This window comes from Drosophila montana, unplaced genomic scaffold (assembly GCF_035044405.1).
Source record: "Drosophila montana isolate Dmon_TW-CO22-7 unplaced genomic scaffold, ASM3504440v1 contig_3257_1, whole genome shotgun sequence".
Taxonomy (NCBI): Eukaryota; Metazoa; Arthropoda; class Insecta; order Diptera; family Drosophilidae; genus Drosophila; species Drosophila montana.
Window position 1 is genome coordinate 662958 of NW_026998140.1, and position 27598 is coordinate 690555.

The 27598-nt window shown below is 38.9% G+C and overlaps 1 protein-coding gene and 1 long non-coding RNA gene across 2 annotated transcripts in view; one reads left to right on the forward strand and one right to left on the reverse strand.

The window, feature by feature from the left end:
• LOC135433980 (uncharacterized) overlaps positions 1–27598 on the forward strand; it is a 68869-nt gene that overhangs the window by 21446 nt on the left and 19825 nt on the right. The window lies entirely within an intron of this gene.
• LOC135433982 (aminoacylase-1) lies at positions 11080–13382 on the reverse strand. Its single transcript, XM_064690303.1, has 6 exons — positions 13233–13382; positions 12827–13171; positions 11918–12064; positions 11566–11849; positions 11375–11508; positions 11080–11310 (listed from the first exon to the last, which is right to left on the reverse strand). The coding sequence occupies exons 1-6, from the start codon at positions 13321–13323 to the stop codon at positions 11103–11105; spliced, it is 1209 nt and encodes a 402-aa protein (XP_064546373.1). The 5' UTR covers positions 13324–13382; the 3' UTR covers positions 11080–11102.

Below are 27598 nucleotides of genomic sequence, written 5' to 3' on the forward strand. Positions count from 1 at the left end.
AAATAGTCGAAATATATGTGGAATTGTAGTAGGCTAATCCTAAGATAGAAAACTAGGGTAGATTATGTATGTATGACCTAATTTTAAGAAATTACCGAGAATTTCATATTTTCTACTGTTTATCATTTATTTATTTCCATGCGCAAGATTATATACAGATTGTTTATTCACATCCGCAAAAATCGGTCGAAATGCAGGTGAAATTGTGCTGAGGCTTAGCATAAATACAAAGGTCTACTAATTAAGATCTGTCATGCATATTTCATGATATTTAAGTTGAATAACAATTACTTAAAAATTTTCTCACACTTGTTCATTCATTTAAACACTTCCGCAAAACTTGTCGGAATGCAAGGGAAATTGTAATAATGAATACCTTTCGCTGGAACTATAAAACTCTTTTTAGGGACCTTAAAAAACATCTCAGAGCCTTTTGCACTGAAAAATCTTGTCAGAATTTCCATATTTTTAATTACTCACTTTCTGCGCCGCTGCAACAAAGCAGGAAAAATGCAATTGAAGTTTTTCCTTTTGGCAAAATTGCATAACAACTGCCATTAAAAGGCAGACAAGCAAATTAAAACTCAGGAAAAAAAAAAAAAAACGACAAACGAAGCAGTACAGTAAAAAAGTAAAACCTGTGTGTATACCCATAAGAATAAAGAACAGCATAAAAGTTATAAACTTTGTTTAAAAAACAATTACAAGCTGCAAAGTAGCAGCAACAACAAGAACAAGAACAAGAACAGACATCGACGCGCATAAAGAAAATATTAAAAAATATAAAGTTTACAGTCAATAAAAAGCAGCAAAAGGCAATGCAGGAAAACTCTTTATGACAAAAGGCTGAATCATAATAAGGAGGTCGCGGGCGGCTCAAAGTGGGCGGGGCAGCTGGCTCAACATAGGCACTAAACGGCCACTTAAACGTTAACTTGATTTAGCACCTCGTAACGAAAACAAAAAAAAAACGAGAAGACAAGAAGACAAGAAGAAGCAGAAAACAGTCGAATAACAATCCCCAAAGAGCGCCGAGTGCAGACAGAATCTGAAAAGTGGGCCTAGTAGGCGCCATGCCATAAAAACAGATCAACGGAGTGCGCCATTAAAAACAGACTAGAACGCAGCAGTCGAGTGGCACCGACTGTCCAATGCTCTGCTTTAATATGCTTCGATTTGGGATGGAATCAAGGCAGAGATATTCCCATTGTGCCTTTGAAAATGTCGATAAAGTATGTAAACGTGGTCTAAAAAGAAGACTTCATTTAGAGTTAAATAAAATTCACATTAAATAATATCAATGTTATACATTTTGTTTCCTCAAAAAATTAGTAGAAATTTTTCGAAAATTTTTCGAAAATTTCTGGAAATTTTCATTTGTTGGCAATTTTCTTAAGTTTAGAAAAAACACATGTTATTCTTTCTAAAGCCCTCTAAAACCCTTTTTGAAAGATATAGATATATATGAGGTTTGCCCGAACTCAAGTCAGACGTATCCAATACACTTTTAACACTTGCAAACCAATATACTCTCTCTCTCTCTCACTTCGTGTACAGAGTATAGAAATGAAAGCAAGAATAAAACCGAAGCGGAAATGAACGCAAAAATCGGAGAGCTTCGCAAATGGCAAAAGGCATGTCATAAAGTAAATCATATGGGGAAAAAAAGATGTGCAACGGATTTGATAATTGTTAAAACGCAGAGAATGGCCAAAACGGCTTTCGATTGTTTCAGATGAAATTTAACAGCGGGCATTTAACATGGGCCTCTTTATGACTATTTCATGGAGCGATTTGAAACGGGGTATTCGGCTATTTGATATCAATTTAGCCTAGGAATTCATAGGGTATTAATCTTTAAATGCATTGTATACAATCGTATCCTCATACTCATACTCATACTCATACTCATACTCATACTCATACTCATACTCATACTCATACTCATACTCATACTCATACTCATACTCATACTCATACTCATACTCATACTCATACTCATACTCATACTCATACTCATACTCATACTCATACTCATACTCATACTCATACTCATACTCATACTCATACTCATACTCATACTCATACTCATACTCATACTCATACTCATACTCATACTCATACTCATACTCATACTCATACTCATACTCATACTCATACTCATACTCATACTCATACTCATACTCATACTCATACTCATACTCATAACCTGCCTAACATTTCACAATGAATAATTGCACTTATCATAAGTTTCCCCAATTACTTTGTCCAAACTTTGGGACAAGTTTATCTTCAACTTGTGACAACTGCAACAAAAAGCCTTAAAGAGAAGTTTCCAAAAAAAAAAAGAAAAGATAACAAACTTGGACACACGCACATTCATACACACTCATTCACAGGCATTGTGAGACATTCATGGCAATGTCCTGACAAGCCACAAGGGCTCCTAAATCGAGGCGGGGGCTTCAGAAAGAAATAATGTCCTGCGGCCGCGCTGGGAAATGAAAACATCTTTGTAATGCAGCCGGCGAATCGCAAGTTTCTTCTTCATTCTAGTCGATACTTTATGCACACTTGCCGAGGGTATTCGATTTATTGACGATCTATGTAACGCAGTTTAGTATGGATATGCAAATATAGAATAGGATCGGACAATTTTTAGAGCTATAAAATCCACAAATTTATTTAACTTAATATTTTTTTCAATATTTTAGTTTTTGATACTGGTTCAAGGTTATCGAAATTCAAAATCAGTTTTTCCTAACCTTTATTCGAAATTAAGGACAACGAAATTAGTGTGAAATGAATTTAAATAATTCAGTTTTTTAGAAAGGGTTTGAACACGACTTCCAGAAATTTGACAAAGATTGTAGAATGTCAGCTTATAGAAGTAGGAGAACTATTTTCCAACAAATTTCCAACCTGATATGAAGAATTCTTAGTCTGAGGTTTTATTTATATGAAAAAATGTAACTGATGTAAAACAAGCAGCTTTCCAGCTTTAAAGGTTGGCCTTGCTGGTTGCTGCTCATCAGTCAGTCAATCAATCAATCACGACAAAGAGTTTTCTCGAAATTTCAATAGTTCTGTGAGACATCTAAACATAAGGATTTCTTAATTTCATTTTTAGATGCGATATTTTCCCTGTGAACTTTTCTTTTGCATATTTTTTTTCTTTCATTTTTTTCGAGGGTATTTAAGGGTCGACCCACGTGGACGATTCGAACCTTCTGAATTTTTTTATTGGTTCTCTCTGAGTTCCGGAATGGGTCGACGAAAGTTACGCGAAACGCTTCCAGCTGATGAGTGGCGTGTCAGTCAGAAGGGAACCTAAGACTCGGGATGTGAGGCGTGGCAGTTGCGGGGGTGTTGTGTATGTGGGGAGTAGGTGAGTGCACAAAGGAGCCGAAGTTGGAACTACAATATGCGAGCCGTACGTAAGATGAAAGTAAACGCAAAAAGCCGCATCGAAATTTATCGCCCCGGCAGTGGGAAAACCGCAAAGGCAAAAGGCAAAGAATTCATCATCATTGCTCATCATCATGTGCCACAGCAGTTGGCGAGCTGTCAGTCCGTCGGTCGGGCGGGCGGGTGCGGGTGCGAGGGCGTGGCAGTAGCTCCCAGCGGTGTGATTCGCCGTTTGTTTGATGTGGCGCCCGGCCGCGCAAAAAAAAAAAGCGGGGAAAAATAAAAACCAACTTGCGACCGCAGTCCAAAAATATGTCCCTTATTATAATTCTTAACAGCGCCTCGCTACTCTTTCTATACCCTGTTTAATCGGAGGAAATGTGCTAAGAAGGGGTATTTTGACTTTGTGTGTAATCCTTAATCCTATATAGATTCCGGTTCAATAGGTTAATAGCAGAGAAGATCTATTCAAGTTCGTCTTCCGGTTCTTTTCTCCGTCTTTATGAGCACTTCAATCTCAGAGCCCAAGTATCTTATATTAAAGACTTTAAATTTGGAAAGGATTTTATTATATTTCATATTATATATTATTTTATTTTATTTCAAATATATCGATAACTGATCATGTTTCCAATGAATCGATAACAATCGATTTACAGCTAAGGTTTTTAAAACATATCTTGTAGTTCACTGAAGTTACCGACATTAAATTCTCAGAGGAATACAGTTAACTTGGGTATGCACACATTTTTGAATGTCATATTCAAACCCTGAAAATTTCATACAGATCGGACTACAAGCACCGAAGTTATTGTAGAAGAAGTAAAGCATGAAGAAGTAAGGCATGAGTACTGGCATGTTATATGCATTTGTATACATAGAAAGGCAGCTTGTCGCTAGTTACAGGGTATCTTCTGGTCGTTAACTGCCGCCTCTTTTGCTTAACTTTTCTGTCTTTGGCCTGTGCTGAAGTTAATCCTTGGGCATCAATTTCCAGAAATAATTTGAGCAACATCAAAACTTTTAATACGACCAATGATAATGGAAGCCCCGCAGCTACAATACCACCCCTCCCTACCCCTCCCCCCACTCACCCCACCACCCTGCAACGACCTCTTTCCCAGCAGTCTATATAACCTCTGACCCTGCGCCGTTGCGTTGCTGTAGCAAAAGTTTTTTTATTGCCCAGCTACGTAATTTCTTTGTCCTGAAATTATGGGGCTCAAGTAGCGGTAGGTGCCCCCTCCCCTCCCCTCCACTCCCCTCCCCGAAACCTCCTAAAACCCCGTTAACCGCGACGCCCCTGCGGTCAGTTGTGGTCATTATGCCGTTTATTGAGTGCCACACCTGTCTGCCAGGGCAGAGTTAACGCCGCTGGTGGTCTTGGAGACGGGGTGGACGGGGACGGGGGAACGGGGGGGACAGCAGGCTGGAGCTTGGAGCCAGAACTCTGTGGCCACAGCCCGTTGTTGCATTGTAAAGCAAATTGTTGTCGTCGGACAAAGGCTCGGCATGGGTCCCATTTGCTTTGATTTTGGTTTGGGAATCGGCTTTATATGGGGAATTGTTATGGAATTAACCTTTCGCTTTCGCCCAAATTGAATCGAACAAAGGATTATTCGCCATGTGGACATTTTTGCCAGATGATGTACAAATCATGAATACCGATCCGACAGCAAAAGGACACCAACTGTATGATATTTAAGTGGACTGAAATCCGATTGAAAAGGCTTACAATATAAATGTTATGATGAAGAAACCTAAGATATATACTACCGAGTCGATCTAGTCCATGTCTCTCCCAATATAATCCGGTGTACCATTAAGCAAATGAAGCACCTCTTTTGGTACAGTTAAACTACAGACAGCTGCGGCAGAGAGCGAGCAATGTGAATGGTAAGAGCGGCAGAAAGGTTGTGCACGCCTCTTTGATTGGGGCATCTTAATTCGATATTGTTTCGTCAAAAGAGCACCATATTAATGCAAAGTGCAAGGCGCGCACACATATTCCCGAAAGTGTGACGTCACATTGCAAAGTGAGCAGAGCTCCATGCATAAGCTTTCGTTCGCTCAATTGTGCACGCCACGTCTCACTCCCGCTCGCGCCATTGGTCGGCACGCACTTGATCCCGTTAACTTAGCTGTGTATATGAAGCTGCAGCGAGCGCTGTGTACGACGTGAGCGCAGGAATAGGATAATAGCCGTCTGCTCTTTGCTGTGATTGTGTTAGTGCACATCCCGGCTTAGCGTAGGCGCTTGCCTAATGTGGGAATTTAGTCTGTGCGCATCTGCCCTGTCGATCGGTCGTATTCTCGTGAGTGTGTATAAAATTCTTTTTTTTGCGAATCATAATTAACAAGCGGCTGTTAATCACGACCAGATTTTACGTGTGTGTGTGTGCTTGTTTTTCTATTTTTTTAATGTGCATTTGGTAAAAGTTAAAATGCATTTAGTTTTCGATGCAGAGCTTTTTCACCAGCAACAAATTGGCGCGCATTTGAGCTGAATTCACATACAAAGAGACAGAGAAAGGGAGAGAGAGAGAGATCTCGTTGGTTGCGCGTGCAAGGAGCGAGCATTGTGTGAGCGCAGCTTTGTTATTGTGTTAGAGCAAAGGCTGGCTAAGCGTAGGCGCGCGCTCTTTGTGTACGCAAATTTGGTCCGTGCGTTTCAACCCTGTTGTTCGGTCGTATGCTTGTGTGTGTGTATAAAAGTGATTTTTTTTTGCGGATAATAACTAGCGAGCGGCTGTTAATCGCGACTAGTTCTCTCGTGCGTGTGCGTGTGTTGTGCTCTTTTTTTTTTGTTTGTTAATCTGTTTTATACCAGTATTTCAACCGTTAGCTAGCTAGCTTAACACTCGGCGAGCAAGAAAGAGAATAATAGAGAGAGAAGCGTGCTCTTATATTTATTTACTCAAAGATATGGCATAGAGTTGGGTATTAACCTGAATTTACATACCCTTGCAGTGTGTATTAGAAATTTGTTCAAGGTTAAAGGTGTAACGCATAGATGGAGACACTAAATATATATACTCCTGATCAGTATCAATAGTTGAGATGATATAGTCATGTCCGTCCGTCTAATTTTCTGCAACCTCGAATATAATATACCTTGCATACACGTATCCTCCTGATGTAGGTTACATTTATTACTATATCAAACAGCTATACAGGAAGAATCAGTCGGAAAATGAACGTTTGATCTCAATCAAACTTTTCTAGAGAGTTTTATAGAATTTTAGATTATTGTTAGAAGTCAAGTTCTGTTGTTTAACCCAAGTTCAACTCGAGATTTTGATAAATCAACGAGCTGTTGCATTTGTGCTCGTCTATTATATATAGACACACTTCCATAGTTAGTTAATTGGGGCTGCCAACTTGTTGCTAGCTAAAAGCGAATACAAAAATATGCAAATCAAGGCAATTTACACGCTTAAAACGTGGCTTATGTGACAAGCCATATGGAAATCTCGTGGCATTTATGCACTCGCTCTGCCAAACTGTGCGCAGTTCAATAAATGAAGAGTAATTGCAAGTGTGGGGTTGAGGGGGTCGCTGCAAAAGGAAATAAGGACAACAAAACGCTGCAATTAGGCGAAGCCAAGACAAACAACGAAACGGCGGAGCAACAAGGACAACAAGGAGCGGGCAGGTGTGTTGCCAGCTGCAGGAAAATTATGCAACAAACTTTGCTCGCAACAGCAGCTGAGCAGCCTTTTGCTGCCAATTAAACGCATTTGCTAAAAACAAGAAAAAATACGAAAAATTTGCCTGGTGCTGGCAGGAAACAGGACAACGCCAATGATGGGGCAGCGCCGCGTCAGGATAACAACAGCAGCCGCCAGGTGAGGCAGCTCACCTTCTCATATGCGGCGACTGTTCAACGTTGAAACAAGTTTATCAACGTGTGAAAATTGCGAAGCGCAATATGCACAAACAGCAGCAACAACCACAAGGAAGAGAGCTTTAGCCGGGAGTAAACGACTCAGAGATACCCTGTAGTCGGAGCCAGGAAGCTGAGACAAACATTCGTACTTTTGCCTTGGGCACAAATGCATAGAAACACTCGCACATATAAAAAAGCATAAAGAAGAGCTTGCTGCTCACTTCACGCAGTACTTGTGCTTGTTCTTCGCTCAGCCCCATACTATAGGAAATATGTTCTTGGATAACTTCACTATTTGTAGTCCGATTTTTATAAAATTTTCAAGCCATAAAGATGTTATCTAATTATGTGTATATCCCAATGCGCAAGAAGCTATCTCTATAAAAAAGTATTTTCCTTTTAAATATACCTGATTATCGTTGAATGTAAATGCGTCATATGTCTGACTCCTTCTCCCAACTACCTGCACTTACACAAAGTACCCGTAATGCCCATTTTAACCCACTTTCGATGGGCACAGGGTATGGCAACCGCAAACAACAGCACAGCAGCGTGTCAGGCAGCATAACGTCATGCCGGCCGCATATTCAAATGCAAATCACGTCATCAATATGCAGCGCACACACACCCACACACACACCCACACACACACCCATACACACAACAGCCAGACAACCCACAAGCCAGCAACTGCGGCAGCCGTAACCCCATACGTAGCGCCAACCGCAAGTATCGTTCGTCTCTCCTTGGTCGCATCGTATCGAACGTTGCATTTTGACAAAATTATCCCTGGACCCCAGGTTCAATTTTGTGGCTCTGCGCCAGGACGGGCAGGAAACTTGCTCCTGCAAAATCCTGAACGATGGCCAGTTTTTTTCTTGGTTCTTTTTTCTGATTCTGTTTGCCGTAACTTACACGTGTCACTTGCGTTGTCATTATATGAACTTCTAATGATGGACAGCAAAAACTTGTAGGTTTTTAATTATAATGCAACGATGCACAGGCTACCTACGAAGTGCTTTGCGAGGGTTGCACGTCAAGTTCTGGCAGGGCACCTGGAAATTTGTTAGTTCGCTATTAAAGAGTTCGTTATCCGATGAGGATAATAGGCGGATATTAAAAGGCAATAATTTTGAATGATGGGTAAATTCGATCATTAGCAGAGGCCTTGAGCAAGTACTCCAATCATAAATACATCAAATTTGCTTGACTTAAATTTGATATCGTGTAGTTCAACACAAATATGTTTCATAGATATTGAATATGTTGATATTTCTCATATTTACATTTCCTGAGGAAACTTATTTGTGAATATCACATTTTTATTATGAATTTTATTACTCTAAAACTATAAGCTATTGAGTTAGTGACTCTGAAACTGTAATTCGTCAGTAAATCAATGTTCGGCTTGTGAACCAGGCTTTTCGCATCAATCATTCCACTCATTCCATTCATATTCGCAGTATTCCAAAAAGATTATATATAAACAATTCCTTAAAAATATATTGTCTTGAGCCAAAGCAACTTTTGAGAAATAAGGTTCATTTTTGTTGGGTTCGGTTTTGGTTCATATGAAAAAATTAATTGATATTCCGTGCTCGAACCAGTTCCTGGTTCCTGTTAAAAACTGTTTCATTAGTTAAATTATAAATATTAATTTAAATTTAAATTTAATTTACTTTCCTATTTTCCATAACATCGATACGATATTCTATAAATCATCGCAAAAAACACGAATTACTCGGTTACATTAATTGCAAATGTGAAAAATGTGGAAAACGCTCAGGAGACATACTTCTTATTCGCAAAAAATGTAAGAAATATTGGTAGTGGAATTCGACTATCAAGCATTTCAATGCCCCCACACATATATTTATTTATATATTTTCTCTATATGAAATAATATTCTTTGCCAAGCTCAATGGGCACGAAGTTTGGGGATCGAACACCCTTGTAAGTACAAAATACGTGCTTAATCCATAGAATTCCACTTATATTCCACACTCTTATGGGCAAAGTTAGTCGCTAAAGTGTTTCGAGCAACCCTCTTGCCCTTGGGTCAGCTCAATTAAGTTGAGGCCTTCTGTTTGTGTTTTATCAAAGGCAACGATAACGACGACACTTTGGCTGGCGCTGGCATCGATTTAAAGTTGGTTGCCTTGCTTCTTATTTTTTTTATTTTTTTTTTGGCCATCTTCCGTGCTGGAAACTCATCATGGCCTCACTTTGGCCTCGTCATGCTGCCTGCAAAATGGCAGGACGAAAAAATAAGTCACTCACTTAAAAGTTCAGCGGCTGCAACGTTGCAAAGTTTGCTCACTGCAGCATGTCCTGTGTCCCTGCGTCCCGTGTCCTGTGTCCCTGTGTCCCTGCGTCCCTGCGTCCCTGTGTCCTGTGTTCCTCGTTCCGGCAGCAGCAGTAGCAGTAGCTCGTCCATGTCGTGGCCGGAGCTGGTCAGTTAGTTTCAATTTTAGTTTTTAGCTTTCAGTTTGGACTGCTTCCTCTTCACTATGTGCCATGTTTTTGCTGTTGTTATTTCATTTTTTGGCAGCACAAACCGTACGCTGATTACATGTGACAACTTAATGAGTTTGCGGCCAAACATGGCTTGTTAAGCAAATAAATTAATTAGCGCTCTAATTGAGTTTTCCTTTGCCCTACCTCTCGCCTTTCCCGCCTGTGGTTGCTGCTCCTCGCAACTCCTCGCTGCTCGTAATTGATGAGCAAAGAAATTAACTATAATTTATATTTTAACCAATTCACAGCCCAATATATATATATAAAATGCAAACATCAGCAATTCCCAATCCCAATTCGATTCAAGTCAAAATTCAGAATACATTTCAATTTGTCATAAGTTAAGCCAACAGCAAATGTGCCTTCAATGTATTGACTGAATGATAAATGAATTAATTACAAGCTGGGCAGTTGGTGCTAGTCGACTTTGATATGCTCTTACTTGAAAGAAAGAAAAGCTTTTAAGGCAAACAATATATAGGTGCTTAATTTTTGCTTGAAAAGCAAAGTTTGTCATCTAAAATGCATTTATGTTATAGTGTGGAAGAGAAGTCAGAGACTTTTAAATATAGCTTTAATATATATTCACTGCCTAGAGGGGAATATGTGTGAAAGCAGATTCTAGAGACATATTTTACTTATTTTGAATAAATATAGTTCATTTCTATAACTGCTTAATATTGCCTAGAAATGAAAATGTTCACATTTAAAATGCATTCTGTCTATGGAGGAGGAGCAAGAGTTCTCCATACTGACTTATAGTCGAAATCACTGCCCAAGGTGGAATATGTGTGGAAGCTGCATGATAATATTAGAATCATTAATAAGAAAATTAATTGCAGATATATTTTACAGAATATTTAAATTTCTTATTAATAAGGTACGGAAATTTAAACAACACTTTAAAAGTGATATGTTTTCATAGATTCGAAATAAAATCATTTGATTGCGTGGAATTGCAGGCTTTTGGTGAAAGTAAAGGGCTTGCCCGAAAACCTTTAAGGTTTTTATACTTTGAATCAATAAAATAATAAATTCTTTAATAAATAGATAATCCCGATATATATTTTACCGATGTAAACGAATTTACCGGAATTTGGATGAAAACCAGTGTGAGAATTGGTATAAAAGCTTGACTAGAGTAAAACTTCTTACTCCGAACGTGTAAAAAAAAATCCGTACGATCGGAATAAGGGTGAAAACCCATTTTGCCTATTAGAATAAACACTTTATCCGAGCTAAGTCGCCAAGACTTAAATCTTAAATTTTACTTGATTATATTAACAATTTAATCAACATTGGCTAAATTACTGATAATCTTTACATATATTTGTACACCTTTCAGGTACGTATCGGCTCCAATCCATTCATCGTGATCGTGTAGTAAAACGGGCGTGTTATTCATCGGCGAGAAGCCCAAGGCTCCGATGCCTGACTTACGCAAATAGCGGCTATCGGTGCCGCCGGTGAAGATTTGTGGTCTGACATCGAGGCCTCTGTGAAAGTGGATGCTCTTTTAAACTATTCTCAATTCATTTCCAAATCGAATGTTGCACTTACAACTCATCCGTGGCACACTTAAAGGCCAGCCAGAAGGGATTGCTGTCGTCTGTGGCAGTGGGCGGCACATAGGGATGCTTCTGATCGAATTCCAGCTCGATGCCGCCGCCTGCCTCCTCCATCCAGCTGTGTAACTGAGGTAAACCTTTCGATTAGTATTCTTTGAATATGAATATTTATATTGATCCAACCTGAGCGAGAAACTCTTCGTGCACCACGTCGAGTGACAGGCGCACATCGAAGCCAGCTGTCAGCTGCGGTGGCACCACATTGCTCTGGACTCCGCCGCCGAGTCTGGTCAGATTAATTGTGGTCACATCGCCAATTGTTAGCTCGGGATTGTTCTCGAGGCGCGCCACCTGCTGTCGGCGCAACTTCATCATTTTATCCAACAAATAGTGAAGCTTCTCGCCAGCTGTGTTTGGCAGCAAGAGGGAGCCGTGGCCGGCTGTGCCCGATATCTTGAAGGTCATGCCTAAATTGAGGCATGTCCTAATATAATTTGCTATGAATCTTGATGAGATTTGTTTGTGGTCAACTTACGCCACACGCTGCGCTCGGCATAGAATACGGCAAACTCAGCCGTGGGTGAGGCGAGGCCTTCGTCTAAACCAAAGCCCACATTCAAAGCGCGAAACTCTTCGGTTTCCACAAAAGGTCGCATGCCGCGACGACCACCCATTTCTTCATCTGGGAATGAATAGAGAAAATTTGGTTTAGAAACTTTACCAAATCTTTGCAGCACTTTGAAAATGACAAAGCAGCGGAACTTGTTCTATGCACGTAGGAATTACCCGGCTTTGCTTTGACCTCTATGTTCCACAAAGGTGAATTTTGCTGCGTGCCCAAAATAAATTTAAACAATGCCCTTTGAAAGTGAGCTGTAATCCCATTTAGTCGGAAAAATAAAAAACAGATCGTTTTTCAGGCATTTTCCGACCATTACATTTACATTGTTGCCGAATTCGAATTCCTTTAATGGTTATGTAGAGCTTTGCCTCTTCTTAGACCCCAATTTTCCAACTGGGTGAATTTTTCCAAGTGCGTAAAATTAATTTTACTCATCGAAAATGAACTTGAATCCGATTGAGTTGGAACAATATAAAACAGATCGCTTTCCGCTCATATTCCGATCACAGAGGTGGATTAAGCTATGTGAAACTTCGTTCATAGAGCCTATAAGCCTCAGCTTCCACCCAGTGAAGCGGGTGGATCTTTCGAAAAGCGTGAAACACGTCTTAACGGAATTTTTATGCGGATCTGAAAATGAGCTTGCAGCTGATCGAATGCCAAACTAAAAAGTATTCAAAAAACGCTTTTCAACAAATTTTCCACAGATGCGGATGGAATTTTCCTGTTATAGTGCGAACCTATATCTAATAGGGCGAACTTGGGTTGTTCGTTGACAAGCAAACAGTCAAGTATGTTATTTGTGTGTAGACTTATATTTACCTGCTACAAATGAGATGTGTATGGTCCGTTTGAGCCTGGTTCCATTGCGTTTTAGCGCTCTGATAGCTGCCAGATATTGCATGCCCACGCATTTCATGTCCTGAGTGCCACGGGCAAAGATGCGACCCTGCGCGTCGATGTCGGCGCCAAAGGGCGGATGCGTCCAGTTCTCCGCGAACACGGGCACCACGTCCATGTGCGAGTTGAGCAAAAGTGCAGGCAATTGTGGTTTCAGGCCCTGCCAGGTGATGACAGCCACGGGATTATCGGCATCGAATGGATAATGCACAGCCAAAGGCAGCTCCAGCTGTAAGGCCTGACGCCTCAAGAATTCCAAGCAGGGCTCTGCGTGAACGAAACTTTGTATATAAATCGGATTATAGAAGGGATTTTTAAATGCGCTCACCATAGTCCGGATCGGGATGGACGCTGGGTATGCGCAGATATTCGCGAAAGTATTTAATTTCCTCATCGGATTCCCAACTTTTAGAGCTCATGTTGACGAACCAGCTCCGTTGCGCTCAGCTGCTTGATTGGAACTGTCGTACAAAAAAATACCGACTGTGCCTAATCTAATCAAACGCCGAGTCACCGAGGTCGAGATAGTCAAGAGCTTGAGTTACTTTCAGTGAATGCGCTGCGGGGCGGGCCGCAGCTGGAGCTGCAATGCGATCTGATAAATGTGGCGAGCATTTTGACGGATACAAATAATTTACTTTAATTTACCGACGCCAGCTGTAAAACTGTTCACATACTATATCTATGCGTACACTGAGAGAAATTAACGCACTTGATTTCTGAATAGCAAATTCTTAAAACTTTGAGCACGACTCAAGATGAAAATTCTTGGGGTATAATTCGTGCTTAATTGCAAATAAGCTCTTAATGATCTTTGAATAAGTATTCAAACTCTTGAATTACATTTTTTATCAAGTTATATTTTTACATAATTCATGTTTTGAGATACCAAGAAAAATAAATATTAAATTTAGTTATGAAATTCCAAAAAAAAAGAAAATACTTGAAAGTAGAGTTCTAAGACTTATTCTTATTATCAAAAAAAAAAAAGACAAACATAACTAAATATTTAATTTTGTTTACCCAAAAACTCATAATTGAAATAACAATTACCCAATTGAGTCAAGTATTCCCGCATTCTCGTACTTTTAAGTCCATTTTCACTTAATTTAAGTTTAAAGTTCTTGCTTTTTTCTCTCGGTGTATGCATAGATATCCATGGAATTGTTTGGCCTGCTTGAGCAGCGTACACAGCTCGAGATAAATGCTATGCAAGTAATTTCCAGTTTATCGCAAACTGCGTACCAGCCTTTAGCTGTAAACCAGTTTGTCTATTAAATAAATACTCTGACAAATCCACTTAACAACAGGTTTAGCTTAAAAATCTTGTTGTTTTTTCTGTGAACGCTTAATGCAAATTTATTATTAGAAAATATAACTTAGCTTGACACTGATCAGCAATCAGCTGGAAAAGTTTTATTTGAATTTATTTTAATCTCCAGCTTAGTTCAATATTTGCTTCAAGCTGATAAGTTATCTATTTATAAATTTGTGTCGGATAAGATGCAGCACGATACGATTTTCTACTGGGTTAATAACATCAAAATAATTGTTGTGATAAGCAACTAATTATTAGATACGCTTCAAGAACATTGAATGCATTCAAAAAACCTTCTCTATAAGCCTAAAGTCAATAAACCTAAGTGTCAAGAAGTGTCCGCCTAATAGAGATGAATGGGCTTGGCCTGATTTGAAAGAGCTTGAGGAAAAATGTCCGACCACAACGGGTTTCCATCTAAGAAAATGGTCCTTTAGTAGAGTTTTTACATTATGTTGTCCTACAAAAAAAACAAAGAGAGAGATTATATATACTTTGCACGATATCTTTGCCCATTTAATATCGATACATATCGATTTTGGCTTAAAGGTTTTAAAGCATAACTCGATAATTATATAAGCTGCCTACACCAAACTTAGTATGTGGGTTATAGTACACAATACACAGACTGAGAATATATCACTTTTCGGCTTTTCATAAAGATCGGACTTTAAACACCGAAGTTAATAAAGACTGCATTTGCCATAGATAGTGTGTGGCAGAGGGAAGAAGAAGCACAGCTGCTACATAAGTAAAACACTTGCATTCGTGTGTATATGTGAGTTTTTGTGTATATATAAATAAGAGGAAGCTGGAGGGACTGTAATGGCAGATTATCGATGAATTCAGAGATTCTACAAGTCGGGCGATTAGTTTTCACTTATTTATTAATTATATTAAATCCCAATATTATACTGAATTATTTGCATTCATTTAATTTTTTTTTTAAGTTTTATTTATATAAATATTTATTTATTTAAGGAATATTCCTATTGTTGCTAAGCACTTGCGAATGCCCTCTTAAAGTTAGAGTATGCTGCATTAAAATGCAGTCAAGTCGTTTGGCGGCAGTTCGTTGAACTGATTTTAACTTGAAGTCTGGCAGTTAGGGGACTGTAGTTAAAGGGTAGTTTGTGTGGTGAGGGGCTTTCCCCCCTCAAAGTTTTTCGCCAGTGCCAGAAGCAGACAATTTATGGATAGTTCAGCTGCAGTTGTTGTTGTTGTTCTTGTTGTTGTTGCTTTGCTATGCTGTGTGTTGTGCCTGTGCACATCATTAAGCGATAATTATTTTGGACCGTAGAGAAATGAATGCTGAAAATGATTGCAGTTTCGGAAGGCTTTGCAAAAGGAAGCACAGGAAATGAACATTACTTATGACTATAGTTTCGTCAAGTAAAACTATAAGTAATCAGAGTAATTAGTGGAGTTTGTGCACTACGGTAATTTATTAGAAATATTTTATTCACAACTATTCAGTCAATTCATAAGTAGGATAAACTACATCTCTTTATACAAAATTGTTTGTCCTGACTGACTGATTCCTGATTCCTCATCAACGCACAGCCCACATTATTCTCGGTCAAAATCATAGTGAAAATGGTTCCCTTAAATATCCTTTATAGACATAGGTTATAATTTCCCACCCCCACAACTCAATCAGAACTCAACCAATTTTCATAAGGTTTGTCCTTTTGTTCATAGTTTTGCCTCAAGATCAATTTGTCATCTAAATCTGGCAACATCATTCTGGGTCAAAATTCATGTGAAAAGGATACCATCATATATCCTATATAGACATAGGTCAAAACTTCCCACCCCCATAACGCGGTCAAATCTAATCCGATTTTCACGAGGTTTGGCTTTTTGCTCATGGTTTGGCCTCTAAATCAATCTGCCATCTACATCTGACAACATGATTTTGGGTCAAAATGCATGTGAAAATGGTTCCCTCTAATATCCTATATAGACATAAGTCGAAATTTCCCGCCCCATAGCTCAGTCAAAACTCTACCATTTTTCATAAGGTTTGGCTTTCTGTTCATGGTTTGGCCTCTAGATCAATTTGGCATGTGAATCTGTCAACATTGTTCTTATTTTTTAGGTTCTGTCCGATTTGCTTTAAACTTTTATTCAACTTAATAAATACGTCACAGTGGTTAATCGTCTTACCATCCGATCGGTTTCATACTCATTTTCAAAGATCTTTAAGGGAATTTGTTTTATACCAAGGGTAAGACACAAACAAAGTTCATTCTTTTTTGTGGCTTGCCTTTGATCCAAACCTATTTCCACACAACCTCCCAATCAAGGCCCTCATTCATTCCAATTTCCAATTGTAGTATAGTGTAGTTAATTGTAAAGTTTGTCGTGCCGAAACCCTACGTGAGCTTTAAAAAATGTATACATATATTGCAGCTTCCTTTTTAATCAAATTCTATAGATTGGATGGTTTACTTTTCATATTTCCCCTATTCTCATGCCCATTTGCAATTCAAATCGATGAATGAACCCAACAAACTGTCTCACATTGCACGGAGCTAGCTTGCTTTTCTAAAATTAATTTGCTTTGGTCAGAGCTTTGGAAATTCGGTAAAAGGAAGAAACCTTTAATGCACTGCGAGAAGCCAAACAAATGTGAATGCGAGCCCAAGGACTGACCTAAGTCAAACAATTGACTTGGGGACTTTGGAGCCAAGCTGACAGAACGACAAAGCGAGCAATGAACCAAAAGGACCGACGGTCTATTTATTTGCCAATTTGGAAAAGGCCAAAGCCAAGCCAAGCCAAAATGCGACTAAGAAGCAAATAAATATCTTATTTCACAAAAAATTCAAAATAAAATGAAATCATTTTCTAAAGAAAAAAGGGCCGGCGAAGCCCAAAAGTAACAAAATCCCATAAACACGACATGTCACAACACGACAACAACAACAACAACAACAACAAATGGTACACTCTCCTTCTCACTCTTACGCTATCTGCCTCTCTATCTCGCTCGCACTGGCTGCCTAATTTGAGGAAAAGCTAAAGAAAATACAACAACTGAAGATGAAGCGAGTTGGCTTTGAATTACGTCAGTTTTGCGAAAGCCAAGGAACATGAAAACTTTCAGCCACAGCCAGAAAGGATAAACAGCCAACAGCTGAAAATACACATGCTGCAGTCGGCAGCATTTTCACATATTGTGGAAATGCTTAACAAATGCCGAAGTGGATTTCCCAAATGAATTTGTACTCGTTTTATTTAATTTTTCTTTGACATTTCTGCCATTTGCATTTCAAATGCGTATCGAAAGGGCTTTTTGGCCTTTTTCAGTTCACAGTTAATTGGAAACTCACAAAAGCTGCACAAGCTAATCAGCGCAATCCCCCCCCCCCCTCCGCTTCACCCCTCCCTTCCGCACACACTCCTCTGCCCCTGGAGTTTCTTAAACTACTTGACCAACATTTGCTTAATTAATTGTTGTGGCATATGCCGTAAAGCGGGCGGGCAAAAACTTGGCCAACATGTGTAATTGAATTGCCATTAATTGAAAGGCCTCATCATCATCAGCCTCATCATCATCAACATCATCATGATTATGCTTGGCCTTATCCTTGTGCCCATCCACATGAACGTGATTAGCATTGGAGCTGGGACAACTTTTGTGTCGCCGGGCACACAACAACAACAACAACAACATTGTTTGTTATTTTGGCAACCAAGCAAAACAGAAACCACCTAAAAACAGAAACAACAGCAACAACAAATGCCATGCAACAACGAAAACATTCACAAAGAACTCAAAAACAATTTGGACAAATAGTGAATACGCTTAACAAAATATAATACATTCCACAATTTCTGGTGCTGCAGAACAAACTGCTGAAACTTTAAAGACTTTTGAAAGTACTTAAACTTATTGGGCCTAACAATTATAATTATAATAATTCGGCTTGCCGTAGATTCAATACTCTTGTGGAATTTGATGAAAATATCTTGCAAAACAGAATATTTTGCCACACAAGAGCGACTTTTCCCGCCGGTTCGACATATACTACTGCCTGCAACAGAAAGCCGAACCTAAGCAAGGTTTCTAGACGATAGTTTTAAACTGAGAGACAAGTTCGCATAGAAACAGACAGACGGATGAGTATATCGACTCGGCTGTTGATGCTGATCTAGGAGATGTCCCTTCTATGCATTACATATTTCATGACAAAGTAATAATACGCTTTTCAAGAGTATACAAATTGTTTTTGTTATTTTTACTAACACGTTAAAAATAATTTCTTTAAATTGGATACTGAATTGGAATTGGAGACAATTATTTTCTTAACATTAAGATTTTCAGAAATTCAAAGAACTTTTTTTTATTATTTTTTCGTATTTTTACTAACTCTTTACTTTCATACAAATATATATAAAAATTCTAATGTTCGATTTTCGATGCAGCTACATCAAGAATTGGCTAGTTTCATCAACAGCAGCTTTTGCATAAAAGCCCCTAACTTGTTGAGAATTATAAGCGTCAAGCAAACAATAATTGTTTCATATAACGCCATTTCATTTAATACCCAACAAATTTTATAGGTGTAGATAAAAAATAAAACCAACCTTAAATTTGCTATTAAGTGCTCTGGAAAAAAATATTCTTTTTCATTTACACTCTACAACAGACAATATCTCAAGCTTTACGCAAATTACGCTCTTGACTTTGACAGAAATCCGTTGACTGTTTTTCTGGCCTCTTGACTCGGCTGCGACCCTTGCGCCTCAAAATATGTAAAACAAAAATGTGGCCGACACATTTAGGCAGCCCGAGGGAAGGGGGATGGGGGCAAGTTTAGGCGACGCTGGTTTCTCACACATTTGCATAATTATAAGATAAATAACAAGAATGTAGCAACAATAACAAAAGAAGGCGGCAGGAATGTTTATGATGCAGCCATCCGGCCCCAACTCGAATCACAACTTTTATTTGATTTCTGGCTGCCAACAACACGACACACACACACACACACACACAATTTATGCAAATATCAGTGGGCGTGGCAGCGGTCGCCTTATCTCATAGTTGAAATAATAAACAATTGGAGAGAGTGCGAGAGAGAGTGAGAGAGAGAGAGAGAGAGAGGGGGGGGGGGGGGAGAGCTGAGAGTGTGACAAGCGGATGTCGTGTGTGGCACACATATTTCACAAAAGTGCCAAACAGGAAACGCAGACGACGACATTTTGTTAAATTTATTGCAAAATGGCCGCCAACGTTGACGGCGTGGACAACATTCTAGTGGCCAGGCAATTTGTGCAATGCTTTTTTTATTCTGCCAGCCTGTCATCCTGGCCAGTCCGTGTCTGGCCGGGGCCTGGCCGGGGCAGCCGGGCATCCTGGCAGGCAGCTTAAGTGCCCCTTGAAATGCAGATCTGAACTACGACCTCGAGCTGCATTAACTTTTGACACATTGATTACCGCAGTCTCAGAGAAAGAGAGAGAGGAGGAGAGGGCGAAAGAGTGGTAGAAAAAGAGCTGACAACGTTTGCATTTAGTTTTCAATACCCTGTACATATAAGGTGTTTAGTAGGGTATATATAACAACAGTATAACAACAAAATTTGTCCAGCAACCAATTTTCTTTTTAGCTCAAGGACTTGATCAGTCTTATACCCCGTAATTACAAATTCTGTGCTAGGGTGTATATAGAAACTTGTTCAACGACCAATTGACTTTTCAGCTGAAATACCCGGTAAATATAAAGAGTGTAATATGGTATATGTATCATAAGCAGTCTTTTCAGCTCAAGGCTTTTATCAGTCATATACCCCGTAATTATAAAATATATACAGAGACTTGTTCAGCAATTAGTTGAATTCTCAGTTCAAGGATTTTTATCATCTAATCTAGTATCTTATACCCTGTAACTATATGCTGTGTGCTAAGGTAAATACATATATCTCTAACAGCTGATCTCTAACTCTTGATTTTCTATTCCCGTGCCTACTACAGGGTATTTTCTTGTTGAGCACACACCTCTGCAGAGTTTATGCACTGCCGTTTTGTACTTGAATGCGGCCCAAAAGAGTAATTGATTTTCTTTAGCCACGCCTTCCCGCCCACGCACAAATTCGTCGATCAAACGTCGGAGTTGTTTAATTGACTTTATTAGAATTTGATTGTCAGCCTGGAACACATTAAATGCCTTTTCCTTGTTTCATTCGAGCTTATGCAATTTTAATGGGGCCCGTTAAAAATGTTCTATAAATTCGCTCGCCTCATTTTTGTCGGCGCTCAAACTCACCTGAGGGGGTGAGGAGGAGCGGCGGATTTCTGGCAGGTAAATTTGGGTCAGCGACTCGGCTAAATGTTAAATGTGTTAATTAGAAGTGACAGGGAATTGAGAAAGGATTTTTAAGACTGTTAAAAATAAGTGCATATGCGAACGCAACAAGCCTTTTGGCGTTGAATAATGAATAAGTCATGCGGGCAAGGCAGAGCACAAAACCGACAAGGGTTGAGTAAAATAGACATTTGATTAAGGTAATCGAAGGAATTAATACGACAGCCAAAATCCCATAAAATATGAAAATCAAGTTGACTTTAACAGCTTGGAAATTATAGGAAATATTTTGATAGCACGAATCGAATATATAGCAAATTTTAAGGTTATAAATACTAAAAAGTATTTCGAGATAAGGTTTTTAAAATATAAGAAAAATGGTTTAGACTAAAATTTCCTAAATTGCATTTTAAATTCAAGTAAACGCAGCGTGACTGTGACTCTAGAAATAAAATCAACTAAATTGACATAATAATTGTGAAAACTTGTAAAGTTTTCAAATAGTTATGTCAGCATGAAGTTAGCGCATTTCAAAATTTATATATCATATAGCTGCCTAGGTAGGTTCTTGTATGGCAAAATTTTCTGTTTTTTAATAGATTTTTTTTAAACTCAGCTTTGTCGAGCTTCACATATCTGCCAAACCGCAGGGCAAATGTTTAAAAGGGTAACATCTATAAAAAATCACTTTTCTTAATTCTAAATATTGAAAACACTTTTTCAATGGAACTTGGAAGCTTCACTTGTAAAAGGTTTTGTCATATTGGACATGATTTTTGACGGGAAAATTGCAAATTTTTTTTGACAGCATTTTATGCTAATCTTGACTCCCACATTTAATTTAATTTAATTAAAATTCGAAATTTGTTAAATATAATTTCAAGAATTAGAAAGAGAGACAAATTATAAAAATTTATCAAAAATTCTTTCATTTCAATCGAAAGTTTAATGATTATAAAGCCCATCAATCATAAAAATGGTTGCAATTTTGAAAAATTCTAGAAAGTCTTATGTCTTGAGTGGGCAATTACCTTCTTCAACAGGCATAAAATATTTACAGCTCTTCAGACATTTAATCAATTGATAAGAGAGCAACAAAATCAAAAGGCTTTAAGAAAATTAATACCATAAGAGGCTATTGCGCAGCAACTGCTGCCTGGCCTTTAATTTCAAGGTAATCTGATTACCAATCAGCCACCGGATAGGGGGGGGGGGGGGGGGGAAAGGAAGGGTGGGCGGGGGTGATGCATAAGCGCTTTTCACGCCCATTTGCTTCTTTGCCAGCCGTAAACAGCTACGATTTCAGAGCAGCCACGCCCATTAATTAAACACAACACACAGAGCAAGAACGGCAGCAACAATTTGAACTAACCGAAAGGCTCAATTAAATATACGTTGGCTGGCTTCATGTTCTGGATGTCGGCAATTAAATGCCACGCCCACAAGTTTTTGGCAAATAAAATTAAAAACAATAAGCAGCTCCCCTGGCGCTGGGACTGCAGAAAATCTGTGCATTTAATTGAAACTTGCTGCAAAAGCAGCCGCAATCAGACAATGGCCCGCCGATCCTGCTGGTGTCCTGCTCCTGTCTTGAAGTTTCAGCTGGCCGAGCTGCTCGGGCGCACATAAATAAAATATGCCAGAGCGCGGCGACAGCGACTGAAACTGTGCCTTAATACCCTTTGCCCTTGCTGCTGCCTTTGCCTTGCTGTCCCTGTCAATCACGCCTCCAGCTGCTGATTACACGAGGCGGCCATTTAGGCTCCCCGCAGACTCGACGCCGCCGCCGCCGCCGCCGCCGCCGCCGCCGCCGCCGCCGCCGCAGTCCAAGGCTGGCTGACATATTAATGAAGCTGGGCCAGGCAGGCCGGGCTGGTTAAATGAATGCCCTGCTGGAGTAGGGCGTGTCAGCATTTTAAATCAATTCGTGAAACAATTAAAACTTGACTTTTTGCCGCGCGCTGCACGGTCTGACATTGCGTATACGACATGTGTGCGCCGTCGAGCACGGCCTCGTTTGGCACATTTGGCCAAATGCGAAAAGTGACGCAAAAGTTGTTCAAAACATTTTTTGTTTGTTTGCTTTGGTTGTTGGCTTAACTCCACAGCCAGACGCACTCAGATGCACTCACAAAGCACTCAGCATGGCTGAAAAGTTATGCGACTTTCGCCTCTGTCTGACTGTCTCTCGCTTTCTCTCTGCCTCTGTCGTTGCCTCAGTTTGCGCGTTGCATAATTAATGTTTTAATGTCAATCATACGCACTGTGCGCCATGAAATATATGCGCACTGTTTATCGCCTTTTCAATTTTCAGCACACACACACACACACACACACTCACACACAGAAAACGCTGCTTTTTCCGTTTAACTGTCTTTTATCTTTTTGCCTTTTGCATTTAATCAGCGCAAAGTTTTCGCTCAAACTTTGCCATGTAATTAAATTTGTAATATTTTTAGATTAAGTTTTCAAACTGTGGAATAATTGAGATTTCACATTGGCATAATCTGTGTGTAAATCGTTTGGTTTGCACAAAATTTATTAGATTTGGGGCGGCTTAACGAAAGCTATTCTTCAAATTGTTCAAAAGTAGCTGCAGAAACTATTTAATTGAATTGAAGCTTACATAAAGTAGGTTGACGGACTGACTGACGGCTTGATAGCGGAAGGTCGCCGGTCGAACCCCTTGGCAGCTTTTTACTTGCCTAAAGCTAGTCTAAAGCTACATTTGCCACATTAATCCATTAAACTGAGCGACGCCGGGTAATATCTTGCCATTCCTTTATAAATATCTGCCAAGTGCTAACCGTGCGTTTGTCTTATGGATGAAGCTCGCCCCGCAAGCAATTTGCGTAGCTATTTCTACTTAGTTTCCACAAAGTCTTTTTTCAAGTACTTTGCAGATCACAAGTCAAAAGAGGAGCGTGGGGGGAACAAATTTTCGTTTGCCATATAAACTGAGCTCTTTGCACACCTGTGCAACTGCAACTGTTATCTGCTGGGCTCACACACAAATGGCTTGAAAATTGATTACACATGACACGCCCACCAGCCCCCACACACACGAACACCTATCGCTGTCGACCGCCCGCACAGCTGCTAATGGGCAAAAAAAGCAAACATCACACAGAGAGTAAAAAGAAAAGTTCACACAACATGAGATGAAAAATTACAACAAATATTAACAACAACAGCAACAATGACAATAGCAAATAGTAATGGCATTGACAATAACAACACACACAATAGCTGCCACTATTTGTAAGCACAACAACAACAACAACAACAAGGGACATAGATTTCGAGCTCACGAAAAATCCTTGCGAACAATGTGACAAACGATGTGTGAAGCAGTTCGTGGCTGAAAGCGTGAAGTGCTCCGAACTGACATGCCCAGCGAGGGGCTCAGAGTGTGTGTGTGTGTGTGTGGGAGAGGGAGAGAGGGGGATAGCCAAATCTAGCCATACAGTTATCACAGAGCAGAACAAGACGCGCAGAGCGCACATTACGTATACGCACTGTGGCAACTTGGTCATTTTTCATGCCGCACGACAACGCGCAACGGCGATGACTACAAATCGTGACAAATTCTTGATGCGGGTTAAGTTACACATTTTCTTTCGCCCCATTTTCTTATTTTTTTTCGGATTTCCCAACGCCCTGGCCCTGGCCCTGCCCTGCGCGGCACGGCCCTGGTCCGTTTGTTGTGCGTGGGCCAAGCTTTTTGGCATTTGGCTTTAAATAAATTTTCAAAATTTTTGCCGCTTGCGTTCATTTCAAAGTCAGCCGACTTTTGCCTTGGACTGTCAGCCTGGCATTTGCCTACACAATTCTGGCTGCCTGGGAAAAGCCATTAGCATAGGCTCTGCCATCCATAAAAAATAATCGAAAAAAAAAGGGCTACACCACGCGCTGCCGCCCACGCGGCAATAAAAATGCGGTCCAAATGCGACACGGCTGAAAATTTGAGCATAATTTTATATTTTCAATTTATTTGACATGCATATTTTTTTGGCCCTGTTTCATTTCCTTGTGTTGTGTCATCAGCATCATCAACGCAGTCATCTATTCGGAAAATGTTCTCTCTGCATTTTACATACACATCAAAATATTTGTTGTACACGAAAAAAAGAGAACATAAGGGTTTTTTGTTTTTGCTAACATTCATTTAAATGCGCATGCAGCAAAGTGGCAACAATTACAGTGCAAATTGGCTACGATGAATGTTCAAATTAATAGAAATATAAACATGAAGTAAAAACAAACGCTTTTCTATGTGTCGCATATAAAAAAATAATAATAAAATTAATATTAAAATAAATTAAAAATTGAATAAATATACCACAAAAATATTCCTTTAATCAAAAATAATTTCTTAATATTTTTATATATAAATGAGTTTGTCTTAACTTCAAATTGTTCTTTGTAAAGTCCTGAATAAAGCATGGCTTAGTTTCCTGAGCTTTGAACTGGTAAGCGAGAGATCGCTGGTTCAACTAGTGCAGTAATCTTCACTTTTGACATTTGTATTCTACTTTCCACTACTTTATTCTTCTCTTTTGTCATATCATAAAAAAATTGGCAGCTGTGTTTTTGTATGTAATTGCATTTATTTTCATTTCTTTTATCAATCAAATATGTCCATTATTTTAACCAATTTTCTATATTTAACAATGTTTCAAAGAATCTGTTTCACGTAAATTATGGTATATATTTAATTAAATTAATTATGGGCAAGCTTTACTGTAGCCAGCTCTTGGCTGGTTCCACCTGCACCTCCATTATCAGCCGAGGCCCGTATTCAATGACAGCATTTTTAATGCAATTTATGGTCGTTAAGGCGACAAAATATAATAAAAATGAATAATATTCCAACTGGTGTGCGGCAATGTACGCACAGCAAAAACCGCGTGCCACCTAGCCAAGTGCAAATGTGTGCGTGCCACATGCAACACGTGACAGAGTCCTGCCACAGGCCACGGGCGCAAGCTCAGGCGCAGACGATTCGCGTCGCGAGGCAAATTTATGAGCGCCACAAAATAAATCGGCGCGCCAAATGTGCGAAACAATGCATAACTCAAAGGATGCCAGGAAATAAACAACAACAACAGCAAAGAAATAATAATAATAATAATAATAATAAAAGAAAATAATGTAATAATATTACAATTTTGTTTATGGGCCGCAATTTCCATTAATAGAATTTGCCGCAATTATGAGGATTGAAAGAATTTGATGAGAAACGCAACCAAACGGCGGTTGACCAAACATGCAAATAAATATTAATGAAATATTTCAGCTGCACATTAAACAAGAATTAAAATAAATTTAAAAACGAAAACAACAGCGAACAGGCTCTTAAATACTCTACAAGCATATGCTGGACATATGTCCAGAGTAAGAAGGACTTTGATGAAAAGAAAAACTAGCCACAATTAGCTTTAATAGAAGCTGGCCCCTTTAGCTATAGAAACAGTTGATGCGTCTAAAAATCAATTTATAATGTACTTTTAAGTCGGGGCAACCAAATGTTGACCACAAATTCAATCAATATTTCATGCACTTTAAAAACTCATAAGCCAAAAGCCAAACATTATTAATGGGATAAAAGTGGATATTATAAACATGACAGGTAAACATTAGCTGGGATAAACATTAGCCGACTCTCCAAATATAAACAACCCTCCCCTCCCCCCTGGCAGGCTGAGGTAGCAGCAGCGATAAACAATTCAATTAATCAAAATAAAGCATCAAAGCGTGAGCGAAAAATAAGCATTGAGACGCTCAGATACTCTATAAAGAGCGCAGAGTGAATAAGCGAATCAGCCGATTTATGTTGCCAAGACAATTGCGGCACTTAGTTATATTAAATTTGTATTTGCCAGGTTGGGAAATATCGGAAAATGATGCGGCTCTTAAAAGTTGCGTTTGTGATTTAAAAGTGGGTGTAAAGTGGTTAAAAGTGGTCGGACCATGGTTGAAAATGGCTTGAAAAAAGAGAATGTAAGCCCATGTCCTGGTAACTAAAAGATCAGAGCTTTAAACTGCGTGGAAAAACGGTGAAATTGCCTGTAAAGCGGTTGAAAATGGTTTTTGTATGGAAGAATTGTGAACTGAGCCGGGAAATTAATCGAATATGCTTAACATGTGGCTAATAAGGAGTCCAAAATGGGGTAGAAAGTCGCTTAGGAATGAAAGGAACACAAACTAATGCAGATAAATTTATATAATCAAATAAAAGTGCCTTCAAAATAATGAAAAATGGCTAAAAATGTTTGGAAAATTGTTCGAAAAGCTAAAATATAAAAATATGTTATACTTACCAGAATCCAATCGACTTGGCTTTAACGTCCTGTAAAATAGTTTGAATTAATTAAAAAGTGTTTTAAAAGTGGCTTAAACTGTTTAAAAGGGATAAAAATTAGATGAAAAGGGTTTAAAAAGAATATAAATATAAATATGTCCTGATAACTATGCTCCAATCGGATTTAAAATTTAATATAATTTAAATCGATTACAAATTATTTGAAAATAGTTGCAGAATGAAGGAAAAGTCGGTTACCCACTACAATTGGCTTAAAAGTGGTTACAAAGGGCTTAAAAGTGGTCAAGAAATGTTTATAAAATTTTTAAAAATTCGTTTATGTGATTTAAGAATGAAAAAATAACAAACTTATCCATTAAAAAAGATAAATTAACTCTATATATCCAAATTTAATTTAATTTCGATTCAAAGTGCTTAAGCCCCGATTGTAGGTGTAACCACCGTAAGAGTTTGAAAAGGGAAAAACTTCAAACTGATTCTGATTTTCGATTGATTTTTAAATAGTTTAAATGGGGAAAAGTTACCAATCCAATTAATTATATGCTAATTGGATAGAAAATGGCTTTAAAAAACGGCTTCAAAAGTGGTTAAAACTTGTTTGAAATGTGGTTTAAAACTGAAAGTTTTGGCAGCTGGCTGAACAGCATGAAATTCGAACTAAAACGCAAGCTATCAAATGTTTACAGGGTGCAAAGCCCACGGTAACAGCTACACACACACACACACACATATATATA

What these genes read in the sequence shown, in the direction of transcription:
- LOC135433982 (XM_064690303.1), bottom strand. Translation starts at nt 13,323, where the DNA reads ATGAGCTCTAAAAGTTGGGAATCCGATGAGGAAATTAAATACTTTCGC. An exon ending in TGCCGAGCGCAGCGTGTGGC is followed by an intron (nt 11,850 to 11,917) that starts GTAAGTTGACCA and finishes GCCTCAATTTAG; the next exon opens with GCATGACCTTCAAGATATCG. An exon ending in ACGAAGAGTTTCTCGCTCAG is followed by an intron (nt 11,509 to 11,565) that starts GTTGGATCAATA and finishes GGTTTACCTCAG; the next exon opens with TTACACAGCTGGATGGAGGA.